Genomic DNA, 22,804 nt, shown 5'->3' on the forward strand with positions numbered 1-22,804 from the left:
GAACAATTAAAAATGTGGTGTTAGCAACATCTGCTTCCAACATCAAACTGCATCTGCATACAGTGTTAAACACTAAAAAGCTTGTTCTTATCAATTATGAGCTAGAGGTTCAGACTTTAGCACTGGGGGGGGGGGGAATCAGACCCAAATGAAGGTCAAATGAGGCAAGCATATGGTTCTCTGTCTGTGCATTGGTTTCAAACAATAAGGATAATTAAGTCCATGATCTGGATGGAAAGATAAGTCTTTTACTACAGTTCCATGTTGAGGATTTGTTTCCTTATATGTTGCTGTTGTTATAATTTATTAAATTTGTATACCGCCCTTCATCCAAAGATCACAGGGCAGTTCACAACATAAAAATCCAAAATGATAACACAAAATACATAATAAATAAAACAAAAACAAAAACAAACTAATGACACAAACATAGCAGGTTTAACCAGCCCAAAGGCCTGGTTATAGAGGAACATTTTCGCCTGGTGCCTAAAGATATGTACTGAAAGTTCCAGGTGAGATCAACAAGCTAATTTACAGCTCTGCTTCTTTGATTCAGACGTGGCTATTTGTTTTGCCTTTTGGCACTGGGTTGTATAGTATATGTGAACAGATTTTGCTAGTGGTCCCAACAAGAAGATAAAATCATCAACAACAACATTCCTGCATTCAGCAGGGATCACAATGAATTTCCAGCTATGCTGCTGCTTCTGCAGTGGAAAATATTGGAGACTGAAGTCAATAAAATTAATAGGCTCTATTCAGCATGGTAACTAGGCAAATATATTCTGAGTGCATACATCATCCATATCTTGTATAAAATTTTAGATCACCTTTTCAACTAAAACAGCCATTCTTATGGTTGTAATTAACCCATTCTTTCCAGCAGAAGGAAAAAAGGGGGTGATCTACCTACTCTCAGCCTTATCTTTGATGCTTCTAGACAGAAGGCTCCTATCCACTAATTGTTATTCCATTGCAACCTCCAGCAGAATTGCATTTGATTTTCCATGGTTGATTTGGGGGGGTCACTTTTCCCTCCTATGTTCCATTTATATCTGTGGGCATGACATGGGTGAGAGGGAGGTGCTGTTCACCATTTTTTAAAAAACTTTTTTTGCCTAAGTTTTCAAGATTTATTTTAAACAGTGATCAAGCAAAATTGGTGTTTTGGTTTGGGTAAGATATGTTAACTAGGGGAGGAGTTGCTAAAATTGCAATGGCCAGAAAAGCAGCAGAGTTTTTTTAAAAAAAGAAAAGAACCCCAAATATTTATTTCATTAGTGCAATTTTTCTCTCATTGTGCAAATGGTTTGGGGGGGGGTTAAGAGAGAGAAGCGTTTTAGTGCCAATTAACTACAAAAGCAATTAAAACAAATAGGGTAATAAGATAACACCCACCAGAAACGTAATGATGAAGGCGAGTCTAGTGGCAATAGATTTCATCTGCCTGATATCCCTTGGTCCAGGGAGAAGAAGAATACTTCTAAGGAAATTTATCCCTACAGGTACTGTAAGACTGTTCTTCTCAAGAAGTTGGACTTTCTTTCTTTTTTTTCTTTTTTTAAAAATATTTTTATTAAAGATTTTCAAAGGTAGTACAAAGGTAGTGTCTCTCTCGTATTTTTCCATATAACATTTTTATAAGTCAGTGTTGGTGAGACATTAGAAAAGAAAAGAAAAAAGGGGGAGAAGTGGGTGGGATGGGGAGGTAGGTGGGGTGGGGTGACGATGTTTCTTTTTTACTTGATATGAGTAGGGTTTGGTGTTAGCATTGTTTATGTAGGTTCTCTGTTGTTTGCTTGTGCTCCTTTGGCAATGAGAGAGGTCGGAGTTGGCGTGGGATGTGGTTGTTCGTTTGTGGTTGGCTGTGGTTATCTTTGGTTTAAGAAGTTGGACTTTCTAAGTTCTGACAAGATGGAGCAATACCAGAAAGTTACTGGATCATTATATTACATGAATGCCTTAGAAAAAGCGAGAAATTTAAGCATGTCAGTTTCACACTAGGGCTTCAATCTAAACAAAACTGCTAGGGATTACAGTCTAGTGTGAAATCACTATTTGAGAAGGATGAGCATTCAGAAGGGCAGGGAGGTGGGTGTGATAAAGAGAATCTAGATCAGGTTTGAGGATTCTGTGCCCTCCAAATGTTGCTGGACTCCTTGAGTTGTCCATCCTCCTTGAACACTGGCTAGGCTCTAGTGCTTTTTTCCTATAAAAAGAGGTGCTGGTACTGCCTACCCTTGAGTACCCCCTTTTTTAAAAAAAGCACTGCTAGGGTCGCTGCAGCTGATGGGAGTTGGAGTCCAACAATATTTGGAGTGAACTGGTTCCCCACCACTAATCTAACAGAAAAATTAAGCTGGAACGCAATGCAGCTCTATTGCTCTTACAGTCATTGCAGAGTCACCTTCCTGGAATTGTGCTGCAATGTGCCTTTTAAGCATGGGAAGTTTATTTGGGGGAAAACAAAGGAAGGAACCAGGATCATCCCATCTACACATGGGACCTTGTTCTATCACCAGGAAGGTGACTGTGCAATAAACAGGAAGGCAGCCATGCAGATTACACAGCTTGAGCTGTCTCCCCCCCCCCCCAAAAAAAGGAGAACAGTGCCAAACCTACCGGTATTTTAATAAGTTATGCAGAGAGGGAGCAGCAGCCCAAGATAGGAAAGGAGGTGGTATGGGAACACTTAGCTACTTTAGACAAATTCAAATCTCCGGGGCCCGGTGAGCTGTATCCAAGAGAACTAAAGGAACTTGCAGGTGTAATCTCAGAGCCTCTGTCTACAATCTTAAAAGAATTCTTAAGAGAACAAGTGAGGTCCCCACCTTCAAAAGATAGGGGAAGGACAGAGGCAACTACCGAATGGTCTACTTGACGCTGATACCAGGAAAGGTCCTGGAACAGTTGCACACCTCCACAGCAGTGGTGCAGCTGGATCCTCTAGTCAAAAATAGGTGATCTTACCCCCACATATTCTACTGCATCTCATATTATTATTATTTTTAATATATCATAAACTTGTATACACAATATACAAGTAATAAAATTATGGCACATAGAAGTACAGTACTGTATATAATCCATTGAGACTTGAGGTATATGTGGTCATCTTACAGTAAGACATTAATAACCACATGCTACCAAAGTACTAGACCTACCTGTATCAGCATTTCCCGAACACTTGGGCTATTACGGAATGGCTGCAACTTTTGAGTATATGTCTCCTCCCCACTAAATGACCCCCTGAGTTATACAATTTATGTACCGGTAATATCTGCTGCAAAGACAGCCATGGCAGCTCTTACAATGTTTGTGATAGACCGCTGACCTGAATACAAAGTTTTGACTAGTTAAAAACTTTTCCAAAAATTAATGTTTTAAAGCAAATACTTTGTAGAAGCTAACTCGGTTTTTTCAGTTTTGGTTCATGCAGGGGTGTGCCACATCTATCCTATTTTATTTGAAAGCCATTACACAGTGTTAAAATGGGATTTGGGCCACAGGCTTTAGTGGTAAATAATTTAGCATCAGGATATCTCAAGCCCTAATTTGGGACTTACAGTACCATCATTACACATAATGTATCACTGCATTGAAGAGACGTTTTGACCTGAAAAAAACTACGGAGAATGATAAGACGACAATGCAATTATCCTCCAGATGAAACTCTAATCAGGTAGTACAGTTCATTTAATTTACACAGAGCCATCTGTCACCAGTAACATTTCTCACCTAATTAGTAACCACTATTCTCTCAATCGGTTTGCACATTGAATGTGTTTTACTTACATCAAGCTATCAGCTTTCGATTGCATTTTCAAACAGCTTCAAAATCTTAACCAGATAATATTCCTTAAAAAGTACATCAATTACACACACATTAAAATGTTTGCATGGTGTGGTAATCCAAACTATGACTTTGTGATACAATTGGAAATGGCTGGGCTCTCACAACCACTTTGCTCCTTTTTACTGCTGCACTGCATTTGCAAAATTTTGGCTTGGTGTGTCATCTGAACCGGGATTCACAGTTAACCTCTCTCCTCACTAACCAAAGTTTGATACAAAACACAACAGAAGCATACATCGGAAGGTTATGTGAAACAAATGCACATTTGCAGGGTAAAAACTGATTCTGCAGAAAGACAGGAGTGGTGGAACAACTGCGGGTGTTCCTGGATGACCGTGGGTGAATTCAGATTATTGTATTAGTACTTGCGATACTTAGGACCAGTTTCCCAAACTTGGGTCTCCAGCTGTTTTTGGACTACAATTCCCGTCATCTCTGACCACTGGTCCTGCTAGCTAGGGATGATGGGTGCTGTAGTCCAACAACAGATGGGAGACCCAAGTTTGGGAAACCCCGCTGTGGTTATTTGATCCAGAAAACTATAGAATACTGAAGACAGGATCACATTCTCCAGATGAAAGAAGCATGATGCCTGTGAAACACCCTGGGCACAGGAGGAAAAAGAACATAAGAAAGCACACCACATGCTGCCATGCTGCAGGATTCTCCATCACTTTGTCTCTTCCTGTTCTGAATTGTTTCCCCAATATATCATCTCTGGTACCAAAGCAAACAGTAGAAGCTTCCCTAAACATCCACCCATGGGAACTCTTGCCAAACTCAGGCTGCCTCCACATCCCAATATATCTGCTTCTTCTCTTCCATTTCACTCTTCCTGCTTCCTAGCCTCTCCAGTCCCTCCGCTGTGATGCAATTTCTCCCCTTCTGCCAAACTGAGCTGCCACTATCGTCACCATAGCTACCCTTTTCCTCATCTCTTATTGTGACAAATTCTCTTCAGGTAATGTTTGTGACCATTTCAAGGTATCAAAGCATCTTAGCCAAAGGTGGAGTATGCACACTCAACCATTTCTTAGCTGACTATACACATTGTGTGTGTGTGTGTGTGTGTGTGTGTGTACGTGTACCTTATACCATGGTGCCTAATAAGCTGATTTGTTGTTTGTTAGTCAGATGAAAAAGGTCCATAAATATGGCTGCCAGAAGCAAATCAAAACTCCTTCCAGAAGCCTCTTGCCCTCAAGCTCAGGAAGTGACAAATATGCATAGCAAAAAGAGCCCTAGCCCTCCCACTGAGTTATCCTGCACACACAAATAGTTCATAGAGTGGGGTGTCAGTCTTGCACCATATTGAGTTCTGGGCGGTAGTCTACAACTACTTCTGACATTCCCAAAGCCTGGAAACAGGTGAAACATGGCCTCCTCCTCTCCCTTGAGTCCTCTGCATATGCCAGAAGAATGAGGAGTATGGGACACTGTTTCAGGAGGAACATGAATAATTAAGCCGAAGTGTGTAGAGCCTACAAAGTCAGCTTACAAATACAAGTAGCATCTGAATGGTCAACGGATGTGCACAGTACCGTATTTTTCGCTCCATAGGGCGCACCGGACCATAGGGCGAACCTCGTTTTTAGAGGAGGAAACAAGAAAAAAAAATTTTTTTCCTGGTTTTCCTCCTCTAAATGCCCTGCTTTTTTGAGGATCAGCTAAAAGTTTTGCAGCTTTTTTTGCAAAGGGGGAAAAGCAAAGCTCCTTTTGCAAAAGGGGAAAAGCAAAGAGGAAAAGCCCCTTTTTATGGGGTTCAACTCACATTTCTGCAGCTTCTAAAGGAAAGGGAGCCTTTTCTACAGTTTCCAGACTGATAATCTAATCAGCCAGTCACATGTTGCTGGGGAAACAAACAACCTCCCTCTGCAGCACATTCAACAATAGAGGCCTGGGCAAGGGGGCGGGGCTGAAAGGGAGCCGGGGACTCTTATCTCTCTCCCGATCTCTTGCTGATCAGCTGCTGAGCAGGGTCCTTTCAACACCCCCTTTTCTCTTTGTAAAATAAAAAGCATGATCCTCTTTTGGCCCCTGGGCAATTTGGCTCCAGGGACCACCATTCGCTCCATAAAACACACAGATATTTCCCCTTACTTTTTAGGAGGAAAAAAGTGTGTCTTATGGAATGAAAAATGTGGTATATCATCTTAGAAGATTATATATATATATATATATATATATATATATATATATATATATATATATAGCTAACTGTATGCATCAAATGACACAATGAAAACCAGAGGTGGCTTTTCACCAAAGAAGTCACCCAGATCATTTCCTCCAGCATTCATTGCTCAATGACTGCTTGCATCAGCAATGCCTTTTAAAATGGTGAACACAATGGGCTAAGGAGGAAGCAGCCAACTGTATGACAGAACACAAGAGCCCTCTGAAGAGATGCACATATTAGCCACATGCCTTTATCATCTTCCCCAATGTTGGAAAGGCAACTTTTGCAGCAGGTCTTCTCTACTCATGGAAGCTCTCTGTGAGATGTAGAACATGGTTTGGCAAACTAAGGCCCGGGGGCTGGATCCGGCCCAATTGCCTTCTAAATCCAGCACGCAGACGGTCTGGGAATCAGCATGTTTCTACATGAGTAGAATGTGTCCTTTTATTCAAAATGTATTTCTGGGTTATTTGTGGGGCCTGCCTGGTGTTTTTACATGAGTAGAATGTGTCCTTTTATTTAAAATGCATCTCTGGGTTATTTGTGGGGCATAGGAATTCATTCTTTTCCCCCCCTTACAAAATATAGTCCGGCCCCCCACAAGGTCTGAGGGACAGTGGACCCCTGCTGAAAAAGTTTGCTGACCCCTGACCTGAAAGACCAGGCTTCTAAGTAGTGCTGGTAGGAGCCAACACAAGCACAGCGGATCTCCCCACTGCCGAAGTTCATTTCCCAGCACTGGGTGACAATGAACATGGTGACGAGGGTGTTGTAGAGGGGAGGGCAGGGACTACAATCTGTTCCACCTCAAATGATGGCAATCATATATAGGGAGAAGCAAACAACTGAAGAGGGCTCACATCATTTACCATTTCCAGGAAGAGCACAACCCAGGTGACCAAAATTTAAGCAGACAGAGAGAAGCTGGGATATATAATGGGCCCTATAAGAGTGCTCATAGGCATAGCAGTTAACAAGATTGGGTGTAAGAAACCAATTACCACTGGTGTTATTTGGCCAACACAGGAGTCTGTTCCATTTCCAGTTTTAAAAGGTCCACATAAGCACTGGTGTGTTGCTGCTTGACACATATAACTGCTGTACTGGATAAGTGCCAAAGATTTTAAAAGATATGTATATTGCCCTAGAAAGAGCAGGAACAGGAACAGGGCTTTCAGCAGCTGAATTATGTGTATCAATGCAGCTATGGAAACAACTTCGTAAACACAATTTCTACGTAGTCAGTGGCGGAACTTCATGCTCCAGCACCAGGGGCGGAGAGCAGGTGGGGGCAGGGCTGGCACATGTTCTGGGGGTGTGACGCGCCGCCTGCAGGGGCGGGGCACCCAGCACGGGCGGGGGGGGGGCAGCCGCGATGAAACCCCAGTGGGATCATGCTGCTGGGGCCAGTGTGCTCCCACTGCCCCCCTCTTCCTCTGCCAGTGTACATAGTTTTTAAAACCCCACAAAAACAGGCCTTTAAAACCTGAAACCAGAACTAATCTCGTAGAGTGGGGTGGCCTAGTGTACTACACCGGAAGGATGGTTTTCATTTTAAACGCAATTTCGCATATATTGTACTCCTGCTTGTTGACAGAATTATCCCGAAATAAGTTACCCGCCTAAAAACAATTAAGCATTGACGCGAACCCAAGTTATGGATAAAGACTAACAAGGAATCCAACTTTAAACCCAAGTTGCAAATAACCGTATGGTCACAATCAATCACTTGTGAACCTATGGCCATTTCCTGCCCTGTAGGTGATATTGTTAAGTGTAAGAAACACAACTTTCATTAACTGAATTAACCTGCTGCACTTTGTCAGATCTTAAAGTAACAGGCTATTTAGGTCATCTGTTTTGCGTCCAACATGGGATACAAAAATCACACTCATACATACCGTACAGTTAGGCATGCAAGCTACATATAAGTAATGGCCTCTTGGAAGAAGCAATGCTAAGGGATACAAATGTTGCAAGGTTGATCATAAGGAGAGGAAACTAGCTCTTTGACTAAAGAGATGAAAGCCAGAAGCAGGCAAATCCTGCTAAAACAGAAGAGCATGAATGCGATATTAAATAGTCTCTAGAGAATGAGCAAGAGTTTTCAGTGAAGCATGCCCTCTCTTATTAACTGTGTTTACTTTGTGATTTGTCTAAAAAAACTCCAAGCGAAATAAATTTTAACCTGCACAGATTATAGTAAATGTTTTCAGTTTTATCTAGGGGAGGAAAATAAGAATCACCTGGCCTGAAGTGCAGACGGTTACATGAATGAATTAATGCTACTGAATGAAATGGACCGTGGAAGCTAGAAAACATCAAGATTTTCAAATATACTAAAAACATCAGTCAAGAGGCAGCATTTATGTATTCCCAAAGGGTCTCTATTTATAAAGAGACCATATTGGCTGTAAGTCCTGAAAGACTTGTTCCTGCCTTGCAGGCCATTTTCCACCTGGCCGATCAATGATGCAGCCTTTCATGTCCCCTTCAAAAAGCAGTTTTTCCTGCTCTCAGTCCAATTCTATACAGGTTTACTTGCAATGCAAACTTTGCTCTGCTCAAGGGGACATGACCCCAGGAATACTTACACAAGATATAGCAGCGATAAATGTGCAGAACAAGAAGCAGGAAGCACATCTCCAAAGACATCCCCTGATATATAAATCAGCCTTTAGTTTCAATAAACGTTCTAATACATACGTACATGAAGCTACCTTGTACCAATGGTCCACTGGCCCCAGAACAGTGTTCTATGGCAGGCACAGCTTCTCCCAGGTGTGTGAGAGAGATCTTTTGTACCACTTCCCTATACTGAAGTTTACAAGCACAAATAATGGCTGGCTTGCAATGCACACACAAATAAAATAAATTCCTATTATATTTCCTTTGAAATCGGCAAAATCAGCAACAGTAGAATGGGTCAATGTGACTGCAACCTCTGGCACCCGTCACAGGGAACAGCACTGGGACATCTACCAAAGGGGGAGGAAACTGAGCAGTTACGAGTGTCAATCAATTCATTAGCACTAATCTCTCTTCCCCCCCCCCCCACACACACACAATTTTTGTTTCCCAGCACTATTTTCTGTGGGAAGTAATTTATTTGGCCCTTCTAAAATGTTACTTATATATTTTTAATTTTAAAAAGATTTTAAGTGTAGGGGATCCCAACCTTGTTTTAAAATACAGTAGTTTTCCAGCAACTAACCAACAAAATTAGAATACGGTGAGTATCTTTCATAAACAAATACTGTGGATTAGTCTATCGGCCTTGTGTACCCTACCACTAAACAGGCCAAAGACATAATTCTCTGAATAATTACTGCAGCTCAGAATTGCAGTTACTTTGGGATTCTTCCCCCCCCCCCCCGCCCCACCATGCAGAACCAAGATCAACAGTGCAGGACCATACCTTGGTCGTAGCAAAGTTAAATAAACTTTTAATTCTTTCCTTGTAGGGTTGAGAGAACTTTTTGAGCATAAATCAAATAAAAAGCAGCAATTCATTGCACTCAGGGGGCCCAACTTGAATAAAATATTGGGGGGCAGGTAAGTCCTGCCCCACATAATGACATGGTGCATGCACCCCATATGAGTGGCAATGCCCATCAACTGGGAGGGCAGACCCCTCAAATATTTTATAGGAGGCCTAAAGCAGGCATCCCCAAACTCAGCCCTCCAGCCCTCCCATCATCCCTAGCTAACAGGACCAGTGGTCAGGGATCATGGGAAATGTAGTCCCCAAAAAAGCTGGAGGGCTGAGTTTGGGGGTGCCTGGCCTAAAGTGACCTTGGCCCCTAGGAGTTGGCTCCTATGATTGCACTCTATTTAAAAAGAAAGAAAGAAAAGCTGGAGACCTACAAATGGCCAGGTATGCACTGACCCACACAGAGAGAAAAAACTGCAAACTAATACTATGAATTGTCTCCTTCTATGGTTAGCCCACCTAGCAGTTCGAAAGCACGTCAAAGTGCAAGTAGATAAATAGGTACCACTCTGGCGGGAAGGTAAACGGCGTTTCCGTGCACTGCTCTGGTTAGATTTATCAGAAATCTGGATGCGGTCTTCTTTGCATTGTGTGTGTGGGGGGGTGGTTTAAGCCTACAAATGCAACACCAAATTTGCAGACAGAAACAGTTAGCATACTATTTCTGAAATTGGTCTAAAATAAGGATGGAGAATCTATGGCCCTCCAGATATTAGACTCCAACTCCCATCAGCCCCATCATGGCTAATGGGATGGTGGGGGTTGTTTTATCACAAAAACTGGATTCCCCACCCCACAACATGTCCACGCAATGTTTTTTTTTAAACCCCACACAACACCAGTCATACACAAAACTGTGCATTTTTTTTTCAGGAAAAAAAAGATGCCACTTACCTTTCCCATTCTGCCATGCTGTGTACCAAGACAAACTGAGGAAAGATGTGATGAAAATTAATGCAGTGGCCACAGTCCCATTTCGGAGCCTCATCTCATTTCAACATGGTTTGTATTTGGCCAACAGTCAGGATTTCAGTTTCGTCTGTTGGCTTGAAGCCCGCTTATTCCAGCGCTAGCACGGCATAGCCAGAAGCAAAAAGAGAATGTGGTATTGTCATTTCCAAATCATTGTGCAACCTGCAGAGCAGACGTAGCGACGGAAAATGACGAACTCTCAGAAGCTTTTGAAGAGTTTGCCCTTCATTCTTTGTTCTTCTACTCCCTAAGCATAAAGGGGAAACTCAGTTTCAGTCTAAAAATGAAGAGTAGTCCATAGTAAATTGAAGCACATCACACAACAGAGAAGAGACTGAAGGAACTGCAAATGACACAGGCTCAAACCTCTTATCTGTCATTATCTTAGTAAGAGGCTTTGGGCAAGCCACATCTTCTCAGCCTCAACACCTACCCCTTTACTCTCTTGTAGATTTGCATTATCTCCAATTTACAAGGCTGTTTTATGCAGTGCTATTTTTTTCAGTTCTCTTAGAATGTCAATGGCGCCCACCTGAGAGGTGCCAGAACCCACCTGAGAGTTGCCGGAACTGAGTTCCAACAAGTTCCGGCGGGGTGTGTGTGGAACCCAGCTTTATGGATTGTTTGAACATTCATGGAGTGTACTCCTATGCATGGGGGTGGGGTGGGGGTACTTGTGATCCTCCAGGTATCATTGGGCAGCTCAGACTCCTATAAGATCCAGCCAACTTGCTGATACATTTACATGCCAGCTTGTTAACACATTTCTCTCATCTCAACCCCCCCCCCCCGCTTCTCTCACAGTCTCCCTTCTCCTTTCAACGGTTGCTTCTTAGCCAACTCACTCTGCCACTCACTTAAACAAAACCACTTTTCTGCAGTCAATCGCTATTGCATTCATTCCACCAACAGGTGCTTTCGTTCTAGTAGGTGTGCTTAAGTTTGCAACCTAAGGTGTTCGAAACAAATTGTACATTTGAAGTAGTAACTATAGCACATGAAAAGTTTAAACATTTGAAACGTCAGAAGTTGTTACTGTTTCACAAATGCTTCTGAGATTCATGGTTACAAGTAGCTGACATTTGTTTTGATCAAGCAAGGGAAGCCTGCAGGATCAGTTCCCAAATGCACCAAGGAAGGGTTACGTTCTGCATTGTGTGCTTGTACCTAGGAGATGTAGGCAGGATTCAATCTTCATTCATACCCTTGAACAGCTTTTCAACAGAGTTTTAACGAGAATAGCTTGTCTAAAAGGCAGAGAGAACGACATACAGGTCACACCAAACTCGGTGACCGGTCTATTCATAACTCGCGTGCTTCATACGCATATACAACCCCCCCCCCTCTTTCCCTCTTTCGTGGGGATTAGATACACTGTCAGGTGATTTCTCCAGCCCTCCGAATCCCCCCCCACTTCGTTCCAACAACAAACGTGTGTCACATTATAGCGTGTTACAAAATGAATGTATTTGCCCCCACCCCCACAGGGAAAACGGTACCACCGTAGCAAAGTAAGGTCCAAAGCATGCTTAGCCTGCCAATGCTCATCTCCCCCCCCCACCGTGCCCCCATCCTTCTGATGTAGGCGGAGAGCGAGTTTGCCCGCGTACACGCATTCACACGCACGCACAGACGCAGTATCCAACGGACCCTCTCTCCATCCGCCTCCCTGCCCTTCTTCTCCTCTCTTGCGTTCCTTCTTTCTCTCTCCGAGTCCCTACGCCTGCGTGTACAAACCACAGAGCGAGCTCGTTGTCGCATTGCACAGTCCACTTACTCCAAAACAGTCCCCTCCCCGCCCGCCGACCGACTTTGGCAGGACGAACTTGGGGAGGCGGCTGCACCAAAGAGTGGCTGGCTGGCTGGTCGGCCGGCCGGCCGGCCTGCATCTCCCTCGTCACACAGAAAAGGTGGCTTTTTATTATTTTAATTTTATTTATTTATTTTGGTCTGCCCACCTCACAGACACCGACACCGCCGTCTTGCAGGCAGACGCACCAATAGCAATAATACCAAACCCACTGCAAGCCAAAAGCTCCAAACTCGCGTCAATTCATCCCACCAGGGCCCGCCGAAGACCGCAGGAAGCCCCCGTTCGCTCTCCGGGAATGGGCAGAGCGGAGCCCCGAGTGGACGCGGGCTTTGGCGTGCGCTGCCTTCCCGCGCCGGCGCTCACCTTGGTCCCGCAGGAGCCGCCCTTTGCTCCTGCACGGAGAGAAAGAAAAGGCGAGGGTTCCACACACTCTCAGGCGCGCGTGTTCTTTGCGCGCGTGCCTACCCGCGCAGGAGGCGTTCCAAGAGTCCCCTTGCAGTTACAGCTGCCTTGCCCTCGCCTGCCGCACACACACAAAAAGGGAATTTACCTCTTCGGTCCTCTCTCACCGCAGCAGAGGAAACGCTTCTCCCAAGCTGCCACTGAGGAGGACTCCAAGGAGCAGAAGCCCACACCGGCTAGGTTTCTGAGCGCCCGCCTCCTTTCACCTCACCCGAACCTCCATTGGCCAACCCAAACAGCGCAAGGAGCCAATGGTCGTCCTTTACTGGATGGCACGTTTCCAGCGGATGGTGTAGTCAGATGTCAGTCTCGGACCAGGGGGGGTTTATATAGAAATCTCGCGAGTTTTCTTTCACCTCTTATTGATAGCTGAAGTGCGGGAGGAGGAGAGCTGTGGGTTTGTGCAGTGTAATTTCCAGTTCCTTGCACCTTGAAAAATTCGAGCAAACTCATTAGAAGGTCAGTTCTTGCTAATGTCCCTCTGTTTTCAATAGGGACTTAATGCCCGGTTAAGTGCCCAGAGGACTGTAGATGTTTTCTGAGGCTGGAAGTGGCTTTCCAGGTCCCAGCAGTGGGGCAATATTGCTGAGAGAAGCAGCAAACTGAAATCTACTGATCTTAGATTTGTGAGGTCGCGATAGGGATCTTTGGCATCTTTGGTTCAGATCCACCCTCTTGTCTGACATTAGCCTCCACTTTTATTTTTCCTATCCCCTAATGCTCTGAATACAGTGTCTTATTTGAGCAGGATTGTTTCCTTGGCTTCCTCCTCCAGACCAGAAGGTTTTTGTGGAATTAGTGCTGCAAGTTTTCAACACCTTCCAAATCAAGATGCCAGCCCATACTACTTCTTCTTCTTACATTTAACATTTTAATCATTTAATATGAATTTATTTTTACCATATAAAGTCTGCTAAGTAAATAGAACCCGTTATATGCCCATTGTCACTGCTGATGTGGCAGTAGATTAGTGCAGTTTTTCATATGTGACATATGTGGACACAACTTGCCTGCTCAAATGAAATGCGATTTCTATCTCTCAAGGGCTCAGCACATGTGGGGTATTACCTTGAAAAATTGCAGTGCATACAACAGGACTTTAAAAACCAACAACTAATAGATCTTGCAGAAGAGACCTTTATCAGAATGCTTGATGCGGCTACTGGTATGTTGTTTTTAAAAAATACTGTAATCTGATTTTGACAAGAAGAAACAGCAGCGATGGATACAACAAAGAAGCTAATGCTACAGAACCTTTCCCAGCTTCCTTCTTGCAGCACTCAACCCTTGTTTTAAACTACAGTACTACTTTCCCCCACTCAGTGTTATCCCCTGCTTGCTCTACTCAAATATCTGCCATTGTTTAAAGCTGCCACTTCTTCCATCACTGCTATATTCAAACTTATGCCATTGTTTAAAACATCCGCTTTCCGCTTTTCAGTGTGGCTCCCTTCTTGTTGTATTCAAACTTCTCCCTCTTCCAGTCCTCAGCTGTCTCATGTGAGAGAGATAAAGAATGCAGTGCCCCCAGATATTTCATAGTAATATTCAAACCTTGTTAAAAACTTTAGATTTCCTCTGTTTTCACCCATCTCTGCTTTACTCAAATGTCTGCTATTGTTTTAAACCAACAATTTCCCCCTCTCAGTATCCCTCCCTTCTCTCTCATGTCATAGCCACTGCTGTTGTACAACCCTGCTTCACTTTTGCTCCCCTACTCCACCCTGACTTCATGCAAATCAAGGATTGTGATGCACCACTGCACATCCTCCTATGAGGACTGCATGACAACATTCTTACATTTTTATTATATAGGCATATATAGAAATATGTATTTTCAAAAGGCAGCCAGGGTCAACTGCAGCAGGTCACTATGCCACTATGCCAGCTGCTGAGGCCAAAACCTGTGCATTTTTAATGACACCAAAGCCATTAAAGAACTTATGATAAGAAAGCAGTGGACAAAGAGCAAATACAGCAATAACAAGGTAAGAAAGTGTGTGTTGTGTGTGATGGGTGTACATATAACTTCCCTCCCAGATCTCCTTTCACACACAGGAAAGAGGCAGTAAAGAAATGGGTGCAGCTGTGGTTCTCACCAGTTCAAGTTACATATTATTTTGCAAAACGAATCTAAAGATTTTGTGAATATACTCATGTATATTGTTATTCTTACTATTTCTAATGTAATGTCTTGTTTCTTCCTTTACTCACAAGTATAAAAGGTAAGGGAAACAGTAGAATTACTAAGTAGAAGGTAATTTAAGAGTGAAGGAAAAGAATAAGGGAACTTATCTAAGAATGGGAGTCCACTTTTGAGAAACGAGGAACCATCCTAGAAGAAACAAATAATTAATTAAAAGGAGCAAGATCTGGCTAATAAGAATTGAGCTGGACATCCTTTATTTGAGCAGCAGCATTCTGGCTTCTGCCGCCGATGCCACCACTCCATTTTCTCCTACCCATGACATACGTGCTTAGTGTTTTTTTAATCAATATCCTGTTCATGAAATGTAACTCCCACAGAATGTTAGCTGTACTTTTGATTGCATCCATTCTAATAATAAAGAAAAATTTAAAAAGCATAGAGATGAACTAGTCTGTGCTTTCCTTTGATTTCTGCTCTGGGCTTTGATTACTAGAACAAATCTCAGTGGTTTCAACTATGTCGTACCTTTTGTAAGCAATGGTGCTGATTTGCACTTCACCTACTTTTTGCAGTTAGCGGTTTGAAATGTGCACGCCGTCCTCCTTTATCCCTAGCAGACCAGCAAACCTGACGTGTGTTGTTTTCTAGCACTGGGCCCCCACCCCCCCACCCCACTCCCCTGCCTTCACAATAAAAGTTCAGCGTTTCCGTTTCCAAAAGTTGTAAATGTAGTCACAAGTAGCTCCACATCATTTGGACAGTTTAGCACACATCACCCTAGAAGGAATTATCACAGGCTTTCCCAGATTCCAAAAAAAATTCACAAAAGCAAATTAAAGCTGGACAGCAAATTGTCCTGATCTGTGAGCAAGCACAAGCCAGAGCAGCGCAGGGGAGGGGGCTTATTAAGCTGTTCAGCTGAGGTGTGGAAGACTCCCCTCACCTCAGCTGAGCAGCCTCAACAAGCCTGCCTCCCATTTCCCCGGAGCCCAAAGAGATCCTCTTTGGGCTCTGGCATGGGTTTTCTGGAGGAAGTGTATTTCGGCACCTTTTGGGGGGGGGGGAAGCACTGTATATGCTGGTATCTTTCATGTGTGCCACAGGAGGTATTGGTGGGCATCCTGATACATGTAGGCAGCAGCTTGACTACTCCTATCTTTAAGGCCTTGCAGTGACGTTACGTCAGGGGCATTCTGGGAAACAAATATGGCAGCAAGACCCAGGCACTCAACATTGCACAGGGCAAAGGACTAGGGTGGTTTTGTTGCTGTTAAGAGGGGGCATCAGCAGTGGGCCCTGGCAGTTTCCCAACCGTGCCAGATGCTGTTGCCAGCCCTGATGCCTCTACATTCATCCCACCTGCCAACAATGCAGCTGTTTAAAATGTGAAGGGCTAGGGACAGGCAAGATCAAACATTTAAGTGTAACTGGCAGGCAGAGTTACAAAGCAATTAATAAACCACGGCTGAGGTTGGTGAAGTGCCAGAGATGACAAATTTGATAACTGCCGAAGCTACGCTGCCAGCATAATTTATGTCATGGTTATGATTCCTCTGTTCCTGTGATTCACAGCCTTGAAAGGAACAAAGCTGCAAATTATTTAAAAAAATTGACACAGACACGCTCCATTATTTTCAGCACTTCAAGGTGTATTCTTACACTGGCAGGGTAGAGAAGATATGGTAAAGTACCATTAAAAAACCCTGCGGCCAGACAGAAGTTTATTCGTAAATTACACATTTTTAAAGAGGAACGTTGTGTTGTTAAGACTTGAGTGGGAGGAGTTTCCTTTCCATGGCTGCTTTGCTGTTTCCCTGGGGCTGTTCCCTGGAATGAAAGGCCTATTGCAGTCGCCATTGCATTCAGAACGGTTGACTAAAGTGATGTACAGGTAGTTTAAAGTATGCTGTTACCAATATACCGGTACTGGTGACATTTAGGAACACTTCCTGACATGGCTGCTGGGAGTGAAAATAGCAAGAAGAGAGGCCCCATACAGATTATGATGATGATGATGATGATTATTATTATTATTTTAAAATGGATGCTTCCTGTTGGGGTATGTGTGATTGATTAATTAATTATACATTTTGGCAATAAAATACCCCACCTTTCAATCATATTATTGTCAAGATGGCATAAGAAGGTAAGAAGAGTCTGCTGGATCAAACCAATGGCCTATTTTGTCCAACAACCTGTTTTCTGTGGGAAGCCTGAAAACAGGACATTATTTGTGAATGTGTGGTTATGAATGGTCTGGGCTCTGAATTAGTGTGGAGCTACCAGCCCACCACAGCATTATGACATCTGGTAAAGGGCATCATATGGAAGTGATATAATCCTCTGCCTCCTCTGTAGTCTGCAGCACAATTATATCCATGCAAAGAGCTGCTTGAAGAAAAGAAATATCTGGCTAAAAATAAGCTAGTGATGGTTGGCAGGTTTTGTGACCTACTGGGCACCAGTTCATTGGTCACTGATGGGGTTCATCCTTGTTCACTCAATCATGCTATTAGCGTTTGGTAGCATTCCTTTCAATGTCTTATGTTTCTTGAATTCATCTGACCCATACTAAGAGTTAATGACAGGATTAATTTGGGCTAGATATGGGAAAACAAGAATACATTGTTCAGCCAGGAAAGTAAGGCAAACAGAAGATCTTATCCATCTTGTCTCTGTCCTGGATGGTGACTTCTCTGAGTAAATATGAGTAGATGATTATTTCAGCGGTTCTCTGTTTGCAGTCTTGGGGTTAAATAATAAGTCCCTTAGCTAGAGAATGGATAAAAATACCAAATCCAACCACCATTGGGAGCTGCTACTGTGAAAAGTGGCAGAAAATCACTCTTTTGCTCAAGAACATCTCTTTTTCATTTAATTTTCTTCCTTTCCCTCCCTCCCTGCCTGCCTGTATCAAACTCAATTCCGAAAGCCCCACAAATTAATACCCTTGGGAGGAGCAGGACATGCTCAGAACAAACAAGATAGAGAAGTCCCCTTTGTCCAAGCAAGTCAAAACTATGCCTAACCTTATCTTCTGCCAGTTACTTCAGGCTAAGTTAAATTCTATACCTCAGAAAGCTTTAGGGTGTCTAAAAAGAGGTGGGGGGAATGTGGAATCACAATAAAACATTTTAAATCGGTAATCTCTTTTGGAATCGGGCTTGAGGCACTGCTCAGCTTCAAAAAGGTCACGTAGCCATCTGCCTCAAGTGTCAAGTGCCCCGTTTCTATGTTCCCCGGTAGAATGTGATCAGTTGCAGAACCTGAATTTAAGGAAACCCCCTCATGTTTTCACCTGAAACAGCCTTATACTGGCAAAACAAATAAAAAACACATGCCCAAGGCAAGGAAGCTTCCAGAGTTAAGGAGATGTCATACAGAAATGCACTTAACTCACAAATCCTGCTAATGGAAAAAAAGATTCCCTGTGACAGCTCCCCCCTCCCCCAACCATACGTGGCAAAAATAAAAATGGTAGAATGGAAATGATTCCATGGAGACATGTTTTTATCCTGCTGCTGCAGGGCTAAACCACACACATTGCACAGAGACCCGTTGTCATTTCTTATTGGATTCCCCTGTTTTTTTTACAGCAACATGGTCTAGTTGTGATCAGAGCAGTGGCACTGGGGGGAAAGGAGGGATTAACCCATTTCCTAATGCCATTTTTTGAATCTGGGGTAGAAATGCTTGCAGGTGTGGCCTGGTGACAGCTCCGGGGATGAGTGTGCAACTTTCTACCACCTTCTGGTATGAATTTGAGCAGGGGAAATATCAGCAGAAGTGAGGGTACAGCTATTACCTAGAAATACATGATTGCGTATTTGATGGGATATTTTACCTAATTGCTATCTCGCTACTGCTCTAAAATCTTTACTTTTGTTTAATTGCATCGTTGTCTTTTTACATTTTTAGGAACTTGTAAACCACTTAAGGAGGAGGGATTTAAAAAAAACAAAAAAACAAAGTGGCATATAAATCACCTAAATGAAAATGTTAAAAATGAAGAAAAGGAGCCTATTTCATCAGAGCCAACATCAAACATCTAAGGAAGTAGGGTCTTCTACTATGAATGTTTATGCTTTAATACAGGGGTCAGCAAACTTTTTCAGTAGGGGGCCGGTCCACTGTCCCTCAGATCTTGTGGGGGGCCCCACAAATAACCCAGAGATGCATTTTAAATAAAAGCAAACATTCTACTCATGTAAAAACACCAGGCAGGCCCCACAAATAACCCAGAGATGCATTTTAAATAAAAGGACACATTCTACTCATGTAAAAACACGCAGATTCCTGAACCATCCATGGGCCAGATTGAGGAGGCGATTGGGCCACATCCAGCCCCTGGTCCTTAGTTTGGGCACCCCTGCTTTAATATATTTGTTTGGCTGTAAAATGCCACAGAACTCTTGTTGTTGGTGGTGGTGGTGGTCAAAAAAACACTGACATTAGAGCAAGAATCAACAATGGGAATATCATGGGTGCTCCAAGGACATGCCAGTGATTTCACTGCACTGTGTTCTTGCAAATCCAAACACGGCTTCTGAATAAATGGATGGCTTTTTTGAACTGCATACTCCTCCTTTTCATGCTATGTTGATACATAGATAATAAATGTTTGAGCAGTGTCTATTTTAGTTCTCTTTTCAGCACTTTGTACAATATCAAGAAAAGTAGCCCACTGTTTACTGCATTAAGTGGTCCGAGATTCTTCTCAGGTTAACAGCTCATGTGTTTTCTCTCATTTGCATTTGCCTTCATTAAATAATCTCTTAAAGGACACACATTTTGAAATGGGCATAGATAATAGCAGTGATGATGAATTTCTAGAATGCAGCTGGTTTCTCAATTGATAATGCCTATTGTTTTTAATAGTCAAAGGCTATAGTACAGGGATGGTTTCAAGAGCCTCGGAGAACATCAATCATTTAGGTTGCTAAATGTGCAGTGCATAATATAAGATTGATAAAGTATCTGTCACAAAACAAAAGAATATACACAAAAAGGGAAAGTCAATTACTCTTGCCTCTAGTAATAAGAGCAGAATGTGGCAAGGAAGAGAGATATTGCAAAACGAAACGAAGACATCTAGTCTCCTTATTTGCATTGCCCCAATTAAAGTTTCCACAGAACTTATTGAAACACTACTTCTTTGGATCGTTGTTCCTGAAAAGAGGAAATAGTCAGTAAGATTTTCCTGGATGACATCCACTTAAGCTGTTTGGGAGCAATTCACAGATAGGTGTTCTGGGCACCAAGCCAATATACACAGAGAAGTGGAAAATCCAAGCAAAATGTAGACATTGAAAGATCCCATAACAAAAGTGGCTGTGAGAACCTCACAATCTGCCCCTCACTAACGATTTGTAAGAAACTCTGGGTGCAAGCATTCAAGCAAAATGTTTTTGTACTGCTAAAGCTGCAATCCTATGCACACATAGTTGGGAGTATCCAAGCACGTGCAATGGAATTACTTCTGAGTAGACATGCCTAGACTCTTGACAGGCTGTCTTATTTGGCAAGTCTAAAAATTCTTCATAGATGCCATGTTAAGATTTTGCCCAGTGGCTACATTCACTTCAATTTGATGGGGAACGCTACATTTAAAGTGAAACCTTATGCATGTTTACTCAGAAGGAAATCTCACGGTGCTCTATGGGCTGTTTGGTTAATAACCCTGACAGCCTAAAGTTAGTGCACATCCCAACCTTTTTTTTTTTGTCCTGTCACCCTTGCAAACCAAATATCCTAATTTAGCAATACTCAGGATGGCTATCCAGACACAAAGCACCATGGATTTCAAAACTGTGCAAGGCCAAGGCAAGAGGAGGTACAAAATACTTTTCTGCAATGTTTCTGACACATGATTTTTTTCCACTGGAGCTTGTTCAGCAGCTGGTAGAACGCAGCGCCATTTTATATCCATTACTGTATTTGCAATGGTCCCTGGCTATGACTGCATCATGGGGAGGGGAAGCAAAGCAGATCAAGGTAGTGCCACTGCCTGCTGGCTGTCTCCTCCTTAGTTTCAGGGCTCCTCCACATATACACTTATCCCACAGACATTTACTTTCGTGTAAGGCAGCTTCTAACATCCCCATGGATAGTGTCCAGCATGTGTTAACACATTACACAGTCAGTAATGTCCAACAAGATACTCTGGACTCAAGAGTTTATTGCAGTTCTCTATACAAAATAATAAAAATAATTTAGTCGACATTAAAAAAAAACTAAGGCTGCAATCCTAAACATGGATTACTAGTGAGTAAGTCCCATGCGACTTACTAGGATTGACTACCATGTAACATGCTCAGCATGTGCAGCACATTGCAGAGATGTAAAGTTAAGGTAGTTAACATTACACAGAGAAGCAAAAACTAGAAATAGTGCAAGTCATAAAAATAGAAGCAAGATTTACAATGTTTTTAAAAAACACAACTCACAGTTAAGTTTACATATTACAAAACTATTTAAAACCAGAAGTGTTCTCCGTCTAAAATTAGCCTTGCATTTTATTCCATATGCTGTAGTTAATACAGAGTACATCATTTCTGCTCAAGAGGGGGGGAACCCTCTAGCATTTGAATTTCATTATTTTTATTGCGATTTAAGTAGCAGTTACTTGCTCTGTAGACATAGCTTATGACTGACCTCTGCCTTGCATTTCTTTAAAAGATGTGATAAAATGCATGTGTATTAAACAACAGAACACGGTAGATAGTCCACAGCAGCGCTCCTAAACTAAAATCCAGTTTAAAATTCCTTGCAAGGTTTTTCCTTGTAGTAGATATAAAAAATAAGCCATTCTATTCACTGCAAATACACAGATTAGTACTGTATGTCCTGTTTGCCAAATTTAACCATTTAGCTGACACAGGATATGCAGAAATTAACATAATATCAACATTGTCCTAGCACTTTGGAATAAAGCTCAACTATAGGTCAATATCTGAACAATTTTCAAAAGCAAAGGCATCTTTAAATAGCATTTAAAATGTTGAAAAGTCTAGGGCTCGGTTCAGACATAATAGTAAACCATGGTTTCCCACTACACAAATGAACCTGGACAAACCTCAGGCTCACACACTCAATCCTCTTTCACATGCTAGGAAGGGGAGACCAAAAGCATGTCTGAACTTGGGAAACTGTGGCTTTGTTTAAAGTACAGCTAGTGAGAACAAGCCTGAGTCAAACCATGATTTCTGGCCTGTTTTCACTAGCCATTGTTTACACAAAGCCAGAGTTCTGCAGGGTTCAGATAATCACAGGGAATTTGGGTTAGGTTTTTTGTTTTGTTTTTTAAAGTGGAAGCTTTCTATGGAATGCAGTATGCACACAGCCACATTCTTGGAATTATGTACTCCTATTGCTTTCTGATAATTTACCGTTTGCATCCCTGGTCCCTCTTTCGGTGGCATTTAATAAGAATATTGCTGATGATCACAAGAAGCATGCACTTTGAGTGGGCTTTCCTGTTTTGGATGTTCAACCCCAAAATCATGGACATGAGACATACTGAAAACATTTGTAAACACCCCATGCATGGCACACTACCTTGGGAGTTAAAGCAGGTTAGGCGAATGGTGATAATAAAACCCACAGGAAAACACAGACATTTTCAGAATTATGTGGGTGGCTTATCTAAGCTGCTTTGTGTACATACATAGATAAGGCCTGAGCTTCTGTCTGCCACATGAGAGAACCAGGATTGCTGTCCAAGTGACTACTGAGCCTTGCACAAACAAAGCATGAATCTGCCACCAATCTAGTGCCTTTCTGCAATACTGCAAGATACTCAATAAATTCATACTGAAGATGCTAAGGCTGTACCTTATGTATAAAATCCAATGGTTATTTTTGTTGCTGTGGAAAGATGG

General features: G+C 42.5%; 1 protein-coding gene across 1 annotated transcript in view; it reads right to left on the bottom strand.

Annotated features, from left to right (window-relative positions):
• MGAT4A (alpha-1,3-mannosyl-glycoprotein 4-beta-N-acetylglucosaminyltransferase A) overlaps window positions 1-12,958 on the bottom strand; it is a 50,501-nt gene extending 37,543 nt beyond the window's left edge. The window contains exons 1-2 of the mRNA XM_033147563.1: window positions 12,677-12,958; window positions 10,423-10,747 (exon numbers count right to left, since the gene is read on the bottom strand). Of these exons, the coding sequence (XP_033003454.1) occupies window positions 10,423-10,516 (94 nt within the window). The 5' untranslated portion in view covers window positions 10,517-10,747; window positions 12,677-12,958. The remainder of the gene's footprint in view (window positions 1-10,422; window positions 10,748-12,676) is intronic.
• Between the last annotated feature and the right edge of the window lie 9,846 nt (window positions 12,959-22,804).

Source organism: Lacerta agilis, chromosome 4 (assembly GCF_009819535.1).
Source record: "Lacerta agilis isolate rLacAgi1 chromosome 4, rLacAgi1.pri, whole genome shotgun sequence".
NCBI lineage: Eukaryota > Metazoa > Chordata > Lepidosauria > Squamata > Lacertidae > Lacerta > Lacerta agilis.